At 42.0% G+C, this 12,789-nt stretch overlaps 1 protein-coding gene across 3 annotated transcripts in view; it reads left to right on the forward strand.

The window, feature by feature from the left end:
- Positions 1–12,789, forward strand: part of agap3 (ArfGAP with GTPase domain, ankyrin repeat and PH domain 3) — a 125,663-nt gene that overhangs the window by 55,556 nt on the left and 57,318 nt on the right. For all 3 annotated transcript variants that reach the window (XM_030074030.1, XM_030074031.1, XM_030074028.1), the window contains exons 2-4: positions 4,277–4,335; positions 6,471–6,558; positions 11,689–11,774. In XM_030074030.1, the coding sequence (XP_029929890.1) occupies positions 4,277–4,335; positions 6,471–6,558; positions 11,689–11,774 (233 nt within the window). The remainder of the gene's footprint in view (positions 1–4,276; positions 4,336–6,470; positions 6,559–11,688; positions 11,775–12,789) is intronic.

Consider the following 12,789-nt stretch of genomic DNA (forward strand, 5'->3'; position numbering starts at 1 on the left):
GCAGTGCTGTTTTTTGTGATGATTTCTCTGTCTTGTGCAGGGGGAGGAGGGCTGAGTCCCCACCCCCACCTGTGGATGAACAAAGCCATTCCTGTGGATACACGGGTGATCAGTGAACCATGTGGTGAGATGAGGGTTCTCTGAACTCTTTGGGCTGGAGGAGGGGTGGATAGTCATGAGGCATAAGGCGGTCAGCACTGCACTTCATTAGTGAGAGCTGAAATACTGGGAATGGCACTGCAGATAGACTTGCTTTAAATCTGTAGTGGCCAAATGTATGTTCTGCTGCTAAGTCTAAGTGGGATCCAGCAGGCTGGTAAAAGTGCTGACTTCGGTGTATTTATTCTGGCTTCTCATCACTTGTTATTGCCTACTGAAAATTTCCCAAGAGTGAGGTCCATCCACCCTTTATCTTGAATCTGACAGAAAATTTATTCATGAGGGTGAAATCCCCAAATGCTTCTTTTTGGTGGGTCTCAGGTGATAGGCTTTTTGCTGTGAATTCCTGTCAACATTTTCTACTCTGTAAATATGACTCGGCACAAATCTGCCTTTCCTGGAGTCTGTTTGCTTACTTCATAAACTGCAGCTTGAGAGTTCATTTGAAACACAGATGTATTTGGTTACGCGATTCATCCTCAAGTGATCACGTTTACCTTCATGACAAATTGGGACAAACAAGGACACTGTGGTAATGCCTCCCTACCTGCAGCCCGAGGGGGAATACAAGTAGGGAGATGTTTGTTAATAACAGAATCTAACTTCTTATTTGAGCATCTGTGAATGTAGATCCCAGCTATAGCATGTAGTGTTTTTCCTCAGGATCCTCTGGGACTCGTGCTTCAGTGGTAGGTGCGCGATACCCTGCTGCTCCCCCGTCTCAGGAGAAATAGTTTGCTTCCCAACACCAATCACTTGCGAGTTTGAGAGACCACACTCTATTTCTGGAATGGGGCTGAATTTGGCATATATCCCATATGTCAGTAGTGCAGGGGCTGTGGTTTTTGTGCAAGAAGCATTTACTCCAAAGGGTTTTTAATTATCTATCATTGATCATTTTCATTAGCTTGCTCAGCCGCATGGCAGAAAAGATAAGCTAGTACTGCCATTATTCCTCCTTTTACTCCACAAATGAAGTCAGATGTGAACGCTAGACTTCTCAAAACCCAATTTGCCAATCTCATGTTAAATGAGAATTCTGTTGTTTACTAAGAATGCGACGCTTTAAGAGCGATACGTATGGCAGGCCAACCAAATTGAAATAGATTGGCACGGTGTAAAGCATTTTTACCTTATTCCCTGTCACTTGTCTCCTTGGAGAGAAATAACATTTTGCTGTTTGGGGGCTCAGCAGATCATGATAAGAGCTCTGACTGAGCCGTTCGCTCTGTAAATGGCTTTGGAGAGTAGTGCACGATGGGAAGATGGTACAGGATCATTGTGTCAAGAGGTACATGATATAAGTATACTTCTAGTCAGACAGGAAATGTTGGTGGGTAGTGAGTGGTGTGGTTTGCAAATGAGGAATGTAAAAATACTTATTGCAAGCTAAATTCTCACTCTGTAATTTTTGACGGTGGGAAAGCATGGTTGGAAAGCATGGTCAGAGCTTGAGTGGAAGTTTAGACCTCAAGGTTGTCCCCTCTCATTCCAAAACCACTGCACATTCACATGCACATACAAATGCACGCATGTATGAACATGTGCATGCACACACACAAACAAACACCACATGTACACAGTTTCTGCTCTCGCAGCATTTTCCTTTCTCATAAAATTAAATAAGAGGGCATGATCGTGCACCAGTACCCTCTGACTGAATAGTCATTTTTATTTGAGTAGACGTGAGCAGTGAAGTGAAAAACCTAACAAACAAGCTAGCAACACAGTTTTCCCCTCATGGAGACAAAGACACTGGTGTCCTCGGTGAGCATCACTAATGCTGGGGCTTTTCTGTTTCCATAGGCAATCTAGGCCACAGTTCTGCGGGGACGCTCATATTTAAAGAATGATGTAACAGAGCACATGAACTCAATTAGGGTTTTTTAGCAGGGGACCAAGCTGGTTGTACTGTATCTGTTCCAGGGATGGCACAGATTGGACATCTTCTTCACATTACAGTTTGTTATGAATGGCTATGTGGTGCAGCACTAGTGAATATATGTCACGTGATTTCACAAATTATTTTCATGTCAGGGACGACAGGGACGACACGGACGACGCGGCTGTGGGGTTCTTGTTAGACTTTGTGAAAAGGTCTCATTTCTTTCTCTTATTTTCAGTATTTTATGTCCTTGAAAGGCTAAGTGGTGTTTTTATGGCCCATAATAGGAGGATGTGCTGTTCCAGAGCTGCAGTGACAGTGGCCAACAGCCCCATTTTTATGATGGCCCTTGATGACAATTAATTTCACTGTGCATTTATCTGTGGATTAGTCTTTGTTTGAATGTGTTCCTCTCTGAAAATATGATTATGTGTGCTGAACAAATCATTTGAAAAATATCATTTATTGTGTCTCTCTGTGCGGCTTCCTGTTTATTTTGATATTTTTTTTTCCCCAGTCATCGATTGTTCCAGTGTTACAGCTGCAGTGTGATTTCCGTGCTAATTATGACTGTTTCCTTTCATCAACTTATGTAAAAAAAACAACAAAACAAAACCCAGATAACACAATTGAGCTTAATACCTCAACACCTTTGGAAATGCGAAGACGTCTGAGGAAAGGAAGCAAAAACCTCAACTAAAGTACACTCCAGCAGTCGTGAACTGCACTTACTTGCCTCCCCATTAGAGCTGAATCAGAGGGGAGGCTCTGCTCATGTTCTGACATGTTCAACAAGTGTCAAACCCATATTGAAAGGGTATAGCGTAAGGCATGCTGCTGAAAAACACAGTGAAAGGCTCTCCTGTCAGGGCACTTTTCCCTTTTCTCCTCCTCCCACTCCAAAACGAGACACCCGGAGCACCACAAGGCGCATTGTAGGACATGAATAAGGGTCACAAAGAAGTAAACATTTTAGTGCTTCAAAAAGCTAAACGAGGAGTTGGCTTCTTTTAGCCTTAATTGTAGGAGGTAAGAGGATCTTTGGCTCAGGTGTATTTGGGGTTATGCAGACACTTTTACTGTAAATTTGTGGTGATGTGTCGTATATTGACAATGGTTATGTTGTCATGATTTTTTTTTTTTTTTAAATGGAGTAACACTAGCCAGAACATGAAGGGCAATCACGAGTGCAGCAGCAAACAGGCTTACTGTAATGCGGTAATGATGACTCCCCGCTTGGTGTTTCAACACGGCTGGGGGTGGGGTGGAGGATCCCACCTGGTTTTGCGTGGTGTTGCCTGGAGACAGCCCTCTATTAGACATGGTGTCTCCTTGGGGGGTTCAGATGGTGGGAAATCCATGATCCAAAACAGGAAGGTAGTCTTTGGTGTAATAGTTGTTATGAAACATGGTTGCCTGCGCTCCATTGCTGTGGGAAACAGACTGTGGGGCCTGTGGAGTTGTCATTTGTGGTTTCAGTTCTGAGCTCTTTTATTGTCCTTTTAAGTGCTCTTTCCAACTTCCCTCTTTCAAAGCATGATTATCTACTCAAAGTCTCCAAATGTCATTCAAAAACCAAGCAAGTCGAATCAAGCTAGATAATGCCTGTCTTTTACAATGGACTATTATAATCTTCATCAATTGCATTGTGGCAAGATCTCCTGTTAAAATGGTGTTTGACAAGGTTCCCTCTGAATGCCTCAGATCATTTGTACAAAAGATCAAACTAAATAGATAAACTCGATGAAATAACCAACAGAGATGGAGAGATCATTGCTGCCAAGTTGGCCTCTCCTCTTTGAACGTGCATTATGTTTTTCATTAAAGTTGTTGGTTTGAAAGGTCATAACCTCCGACGCTTTGATCTCACCAAACCTGTTACAAGATAGCCCTGCAAATTTATTCCGTGCATCATACCCCGGTGGTTGACTGAAATGTCTTTTTCATGTTTGGAGAGAAATTTGGGGAAAACACAAGGTAATTATTGAGCTGTATCTGCAGCTGACATTCAGCCATCACTGTCCAGAAATCCTCCAAACTGCAGTAAAAAAAAAAAAACATTTGCTTCATGATATCATTTGGCAGTTTTACCATGATAAAACTTATTGAAGATCATCTGTTAACTATATAGGCCTACTATATATGCAACACGTCAGATGGACATAAACTGATGGTTTACCTCTCAGTGATCCATGCTTTAACAGTGTCTGTCTTTTTCTTTGTTCTTTTCAGACTCTTTCGTCAACAGCCAGGAGTGGACATTGAGTCGGTCAGTGCCAGAGCTGAAAGTGGTGAGTAACCAACAACCCGTCTTTGTTTATTTGTCATATCCCTCAGAGATTTACTCGATCTGATTGATTTAAATGTCAGTGAGAATGCATGCTCTGTTCATGTATTACTGGTGTTGCATTTTACATGAGAGAGGAGTTGAGAAATTGGCTGGACTTTTCCCTGGCACATAGTGGGTGATTTTTAATGAGATGCGTTGGCATGGAGATGCAGGGTGGCTTGCAGCAGGACGTGAGATGAGTGACAGTTTTGGGCTAGACTAGTGACACGTCCTGGGTCTGATCCCACCCGCCAGTGAAGCACACTCAACCACGGCCAAAGGCACAGCTAACATCCTCACATGATTTAATGCTTTGCGCCCATAATGACTTGTAGCCTTGAAACTGCAGTCCACCGTTCCTGGCAGCTGATATAGTATTTCTGTCTTGGGTGAATCCATTGTGGTAGCACCTTGAAAAAAAAAAAAAAAAACTTGAGAAGGGGGAATTCACTGGGAGCTCAAAGGAACTTCATTGACTTCAAACACTTCAAATGTATCTGTTTCCTTTCAGGTGTTAATTGGCAGCTCTCAGTTAAATAGACCTGGAAAGGCCGAATTAAGTGTGAGAAAAGAAGAATCATTCCTTTCATCAGTTTCTCAACTTGCAAAGAGTTTCTATTCAGTGATGTTAAACCGTCATTGCTCATGTGTTATAGAAGCTTAGTTAGAAAAATATACTCTCTTTTTTAATAATAAAAATAATAAAATAATAATAATAATAATAATACTAACAATGATTGAGGTTAGAACATTTATTGCAGATTCCTTGGTGGACAAGGTTAGGGCTGTGATGATAACTGCATTACCACAATACCGCAGTTATTAGATGCCTACGATAGGTTTGAGGTCATTACTGCCATTACCACGCTTTTTTATGGGCCAAAAAGTCAGTTTGAGACATGCGAACATTTTCAAAGTGTCAACATTTTATGTCTCCTGAACTGAAGGCCGTAAAGACACGGGACAAAGTGTGCTCAGGGACCCCGAAATCCACCAAGTGTATCTTGATTCTGAGATGCTAGGCACTTCAGTTCAGGAGATATGGGTCAAAAGTCAATTTGAGATGTGAACATTTTTTGAACTGTCAAAATGTTATATCTCTGGAATGGAAGATCGTAGAGACACAGTTCTGAGTCATTATGAGGTTTGGGCGATATGGGCCAGTCGGCCCCCTCATTCATAGGGAATGGGGGGGTTGTTGTGAGCCAAACTATGGTGATTCGCTGCTTTTTCACTGTGAGAAAAGATCAAGAAGCATCAGCAGTAAAACAGTGAATTTTGCTGTATTCCATGTTTGGTAAAATCTGAAGATGCCATTGTAACATTTTCTTTTGTAGCTGACTTTCAATCATTTTAAATCTACACATTCATAATTCTCTCCAGACCAGAACATCTACACAGAAGAGTAAATATGCCACCCTTTTCACGCTGGAATTGTGCTGATCCAGCAGGTTGATTTTCACGAGGGCAGTATACCAGCAGGTCACAAAGCTCTACAGTTAAAACAGCATGAACGCCGGTTCTTTTGTACTTTCAGCATCAATTTCTGTTGACTCACACCTTTCAGCACAGAGCTCATAACTTTCTCTAACTTATATGCAGCTTATTCATAGTTTATTTTCAAACTCTACCCCATCCTATATATACTTCAATCAGAGAGCGATGAGGTGGGAAAAGGCCCTAAACAGATCCTCTGTCTTGCCTCAAACTTCCCTATTATTAGAACCAGGCCTGGCTTTACCACCCACTAATGATCTAAAGAAGAAGAGGGTGATGGTAGGTAGACGAGGAGGAGAAGGAGGAGATGAGGCATGTTACAGCCTTTGTTCTTCCCAGACATGCTGGCATCATCAGCCCACCCTCCTCCATGCATCCCCCTGCAGGCACTGTAGTCAGGCCTGGTCTAGACACCAGGGAGCGGAAGCAGAGAAAAGATTACAACCAGCCAAATGTACATTAACAGGACTTTCCTTTCCTTATAATGATCTGCCGGTATCAACCGCAGACAGCCTGTGCATGGTGAAGTTTATTTATGCCTGTAAATGTGTACCCATGCCTGTCAAAAATGATCAATGTGTTATGCTTCTGGGTTTGCAGGGCATTGTGGGTAATCTGTCCAGTGGAAAGTCTGCCTTGGTTCACCGGTACTTGACAGGCACATATGTGCAGGAGGAGTCTCCTGAAGGTAAGAAGCACGGCTAGTCTGCTGCTGGAGGTACGGGCCAAGGGTCAAGTCCTCCAGAGGAAGTTGTCAGAGCTATCAAACTCAAAATAGAATGATATTTTTGGAGCCTTGGGCTTTTTAATTAGATGAATTTCCTGTAGAAACAGGTTGTTGGTGGGGGTGAATGTGCAGAAGCATCTTTCTAAAGTGTAAACAATCAGGTGATCAATTAAGTGAGAGAAAGGCAGCTTAATTTGACAAATATGATGTCCTTGGTTGAAATTTTTGTTCACACCCACTGGTTCAGCATGATATCACCATTAGAGATACTTGTTTTGCAGCATATAGAAGACTTCTGCTATAAAAATACACACACAAAAACCCTCTTACAACTCTGCATTTATTTCTGTTTTAGAGGTGAGTATTTTGGAATGAAAAATTAGCTAACAAGCTGAGAAGTCATTTTTCATTTCATTGCAACTTTAAGCAGTGTAAGCAGTAAAATACATCATTTCATGTTTAAATAGACCCAAAAGTTAAAATTTTATAAGCTGTAGAAACTGACCCGGTCAAGGGGGTTCGCTGATGGAGTACATGTCTTTCCACTTTGTATTAAGTTTGTTTCTCTGTCGTAAATACACCCGTGAGTTCCTTCCTCTTATGATGTTAGTGTTAACTTGCTGATCGACACCATCTACTGGTCCTGTTATATAGCTTCTGTACAATACACTGTAAAATGACACCAGTTACAGACCACAGACTTATTTCTATTGTAGCTGGTGCTCCAATAATTCACTGATTTTAAATACAACGGAAACAAAGGAAGTGATTATTGTTTTCCAGAAGAGCGCTGTCTTTTCTCCTGCAATCAGGGACTGTGAAGACCATTAAAAGTGTCCATCACTGATGATAAATTGAGCTGGAATACTAATACTAAATTTGCAAAGGGACAACAGCGGCTTTGTTATAGAAGAAAACCATCTGATGCTGATAGAGCTCCTCTCTTATTACTCAACGAGACTTCGATCCAGAGTGTATTGACATGCTGCAGTAATGGTGGTGAATTAGAGCAAACAGGACCGGGGTTGTAAGATAGGGTGGCAAGATAACTAGAGCACAAGATTGCAGTTTTACAGAAATGTTGATTGATCGCACAGTCACATTTGCCTTTGAGATTATTTAAGACCCTTCACACCCTCTGTTCAGTGAATACACACTCTGGTAGAAGGTATAATTTACCCAGAATGAAGACAAGAAGAGGAGTTGCCTCTTTTGTCAATCGCAGTATTCAGCTACTTAGCAAGCCGATGGATTTCATTACTTTTTATTCATTTCTAAATTTCGATGGCACCAGTTGATGTTTTGTCCCTGTTGCTGTTGTTGATGTTTTTTTCTCGCACAATTGTTGGCCGCTTTAATATCGCAGACCCATGTTGTGTGTTTTTGTTATCGTCATTGTGCAGGCCAGATTCCCTCAGGGGCAATAAAGGTTTTCATTCATTCATTATACAGGAATTTTTTGGCTGTGAAATCTGTTTCTTCACAAGAGGAGAATCACACATCTTGGCACTGACTGCCATAGTATGCAGGGAGAGAGTCATATTAGGATGGGTATTCACATTCATGAAGAGAAAGCAGTAATGCATCCTCACTTCATTAGTTGACATATGAAGCATGGTGTGAGATTTTTTTTTCCCCGTGAATGAGTGTGTATGTTTAATTGGTTTGTATCAAAAGGTTTTCTGTTGGCTCATACCAAAGAGATGTTGGAGTGATAATTGGCTTCCTTCGATTTGTACATTTGCTTTTTACTCCTCTGCCAAGCGAGCTAGATAATGACAAAGCAAAACATTCCCAGGAAAGAGGACTGTGTGGAATACTCGTTCCCAAAACTTGGAGGTAAGACTTAGGCCTGGGCTTAAATCTCAAATCCCGTTAAACCCCATCATTTCTCAGGGACTGTAGATTAAAGGTTTTTTGTTTTTTTCAAATCACTGTTATAAACCGCCTCCTCCCTGAGTCTCTTGAGGGAGAATTAGAGGGTATAACACGGTTAGGAGGTCCAATCTCCAGAATAGGGCCCCTTTCCCCATTCTATTTTGGTGACAGAGATTTGACAATCTGATTTTCTCTTCTTTATCAGGAGGATCATAATGAGATTGCCCCTGCTTGGACTGAGAGGTAAATGCTCTCAGAAGCCACAAAGATGTTGGCAAACCCAGAGTTAACTGATGATCTTTGAGGGGTTTGCAGTGTTTCATTTTGGTGTAATTATAGTGAAGATGAGACATGAAGCGCATAATTAGTTTCTGGCATTTTGCTGCACCGAGGGAGAAAAATCCTCATAGCCTAATTAGTCCTTGAGAAATCAATGGCGAAAATGCTGGAAAACACAACGAGAGTGTTGTTTGTGTAATTAAGGAAACATGTCTGTTCAGATTTCTGTGTTCTGTGCGTGGCTGTGGGCTGCTCCGATACGGCATACCTGCTTCATGATTAGCAGTTGCTCGAGTTCTTTTGTTTCTTATGTGCATTTGCTCTGGCATTATTCCAGATTAGGAAGTATTTATTTTGCAGAAGCGCTATCCAGGAGAGGAAGGTTCACCGGTGGCTGTTTCTACAATGTTTTGTTCCTGGGCTTTTTGCTGTGATATCTGAAAAAAGGTACTGGGGTGTGTTGCCATGGCAACACTGGATGGAGCTCCGTTGGATTGTGGCTCTGTGTCAAGGTCTAAGCCTCCGTGTAAGCAGAGTATGCTTACTGCGTGTTAACCGTGCCTACCAACTCACCATCTCTCTGTAGGCTCTCTGCAAGGACAGACGTCTCCCGTTTCTGTGGAACTTGAACAACAAATTGAAATAATACACAATTACTTTTTCATTTCCTCTGTATAAGGAGTTCTTGCAATGGCGTGCCGAAGAAAATGTGCCTCATTACAAGAGCTACAAGTGATGTTAAATTCTCAGTAGTGTATTAGACGGCCTCGCTTATTGAGCTGTTCACAGTACAGGCTTATTTGTGGGATATATTGGCTTGGCTTGGCTCGAAATGAAAACAACAGCATCCTGAATGATTATGTAATTGAAATGTTTGCTTCACATTCCATCCACGTTTGCACCAGAGCACAAAGTCGTTATAGATTTTTGTTTTCGTGTGTGCTTTTAGACCGTTCTCCACAGTTTCCATAATCTGATCTGCTACAGCCAATCTACAGGCTCTCAAATTTCACACATGCCAGAGTATTTCGATAAGTCTTTCATTCTCTCTGTATCGTTGCAGCCCAGTCGTCCTCATTGTTTGATAAGATATTCCTCATCTTAATCTCTTTTTAAATGGGGATTCCCAGACATAAAAACACATTATTTTTCAACCCCTTGTCAGAATCTACAAGCTCTGTGACTTCAGTAGGAGAAAATCTGGCTGCTGGTATGTGAATCTCTCTCCCTGTTACACAACCAGCATCCAACTGGGCTCGAGAGCTTGTGGGAGAAGCTTGGAGAATCCCCTGTTTGCCAGGCGGGCTAAAGTGGACTTAACGGGGTGGAAGTATGGCTCAAGTGGATATGTATTGCCTGCTGAGACAAGAACGCTGTCTGCCTGTTGAAAATTACATGGCCCAGCCCCTGAATGACCTGTATGGCTCTTCTGTGAAGTGGAATCTGTAGGTCCTACTATGTTAGTCGGCAAGTTTAGACGTTAACTGTTTAAGTCCCCGCGTGTTGTTATCTAATGCTGAGATGACCTCAGCCGATAACATCCCTGATTACCATACACCTAAAATCTGATAAAGGTAACAGGGACCTTTTCTGTTATGTTCAGCCTTCTTTATTTGATATATTTTATGCTCATTCATATGTCTTTTCAGAGTTGTACATTATTCAATTTTGGTGAAGATTGCTCTCAGCACATTTTTGTATTCATAAGGCAATGTTTTCATTCCCAGGGACGTCTCTTGCCTCGCAACGCTCTCATTTGAATGTTTTTAATCTCCGCAGGATCGCAAACCATTCAAATGATATGCAAAATCCAATTTACTGTGAGGTATTCCCATTGGTCTCTACTTTATCTGCAGCCAGCTTTGCTGGCGGCAAGGAATATGCACTTATATTAGAAAAGAAAGGAAGAAAAGGGAAAAGAAACTCAAGGCTGAGTGCTAGCTCCTCGCTACTGTCCTGTGGTCATGAACCACACCAGTTTGGGATAAGGAAGACTTTTTTTCCCCCTCTGCTGTCAATTCCCATTCCTTTCCTCCATCTTTGTCTCAGCGCTAAAATAAGGGCTATTCTTATCACTTTATTGCAAAGTGGAAGGAACTGCAAAAGTGAGTGCAACCAGCGCTTCAACGTGGCTCATGCAGCGTAGTGGTGGCGACTGATGACAGTGATGTGAAGTGTGGTTGTGGCTTTCCAGGACTACGACTTGTGGCTTTGCAGTGACAGTGGTGCTGAACAGGCCCCCTCAGCAGCTGCACATTAGACACGCTAAATGGCAAATTCTCGCCTACGTAATTGGCTCCGGAGAGACCTGGTTTCCTGTCAGCATATGATTCTCACCGCACCGCAGTCAGTGGGTTTTAAATTGAGAGGCAGGAGTTAAACTGGTACACATCTCTGCAAACTTTTATGAGCCGTATTAAGCTGTGATTTGATATTAAATTAGGTTTATCCAGCACATCCGCCCTGGTTTTATGATACAGTTGTTTTTATGATCGTGAATGTAGTGAATGGCATACGGGTAAAATCAAATATCACAGTGTCTTTGACTGAATACTTGATATTGTGATGATATTGTAGCAATGGCTATTGGTGCATTCATAAGATTTACACTCAAGATTTTTGAAAAACCGTCATCATTAAGGTGAATATGACGATCAAGCCGGCAGAGGCAAATAACAGAACAGCTAGAACAGGCAAATAAGTTCAGAAAATTTAATGTAATGCAGCCTTTAAAGCTTTTAAACCTCCAAAATCCTGGAGGATATCTAGTCTCATATCACGAGATAAAACTGATTTATCACCCAGATCTATTTAATATGCCATGATGATGATGTACCGGCATCATCTCCTTTGCCAATTGTCTCTCAATCAGAATTACCTTGGAATAATCAGAATTACCTTGGAATAAACTTCTCTAAATCCTCTTTTTCTCAGGTGGACGGTTCAAGAAAGAAATAGTCGTGGATGGGCAGAGCTACCTTCTTCTGATCAGAGATGAAGGCGGGCCTCCAGAATTGCAGGTACGGACACTGACTCTAAACCAATGTTTGTTACGCTCAGGCTGTAAGATGCGTCCCCTGACGACGCAGAAGCCACTACAGAACTTCAGCATGGAGCCAGAGATGGTAGAGAGACCAGCGATGGACCATTATTTCACTGCTGGACTGTTTTGAACAGCGCGGCGGTGCTTTGTGGTCATTCTTCCTAAAGCACTTAAGGGATGGCAACAGATCGGTGGTTAAACCCAGCCAAAAGCAATTTTTTTGCAGCCAGACACAACACAGCACCTAATCATCCTATTAGTATGGATGAAACAGTTGCCCTATATCTCTTAATATTTCACACAGGTGTGCTTTGCCAAGTCCTCATCGTCTGCTTAGGGAAACATACTGTCGCTGTTGGTCATACTATTTCATGCCTTTCCAAATGAGCAAGAACATCCCGGGGCTCCAGCCTCCTGTAATGACAGAGCAGCCATCACACTGTTATCCTCGTTTGCACTCAAGCCATGTTTGCCACGGTCTATCCACCGCTCCACCACGGGCTCAAATGGATTTTAACATTGGGCGTTTTATGTTTTTACTGTTTCACCACCCGTGACATTAGTCTGGATTCATAATGACTTCAAGTTCGTATTTTATTCGTCTATCCAGGTCTTATGCAATAGGTTGTATTTTACGTTCTGTTTAAACATTTTCAGGTATTTCTATAAAGTAATGAAATGTATTGAAATGACAACTGCATCATGACTCATACATCCTGATGTGTATTGTATCGTGAGCTCTAGTGCAGATATCCTCAAAACTACTGGATTTGTTTTGAATGAAGGTAAGGTGGTGTTGTCATGCGATGCGTCTTGGTTGCAGAATCTAAAGTCTGAATGTGGGAATGCAAACAGGCTCGCTCATGACTTCATTCACTTAATTTTAAGCAGCTTGTCACACATAAATCTCAGCGTGCATTGGCCACGCTTTTTGATAAGCAGCGATTGACACCTGCCCAGCAAGGCTGTGAGTTATGCTTGCATTATGCTTG

The sequence above is a fragment of the Myripristis murdjan genome, chromosome 17, assembly GCF_902150065.1.
Source record: "Myripristis murdjan chromosome 17, fMyrMur1.1, whole genome shotgun sequence".
In the NCBI taxonomy this organism is placed as follows: domain Eukaryota; kingdom Metazoa; phylum Chordata; class Actinopteri; order Holocentriformes; family Holocentridae; genus Myripristis; species Myripristis murdjan.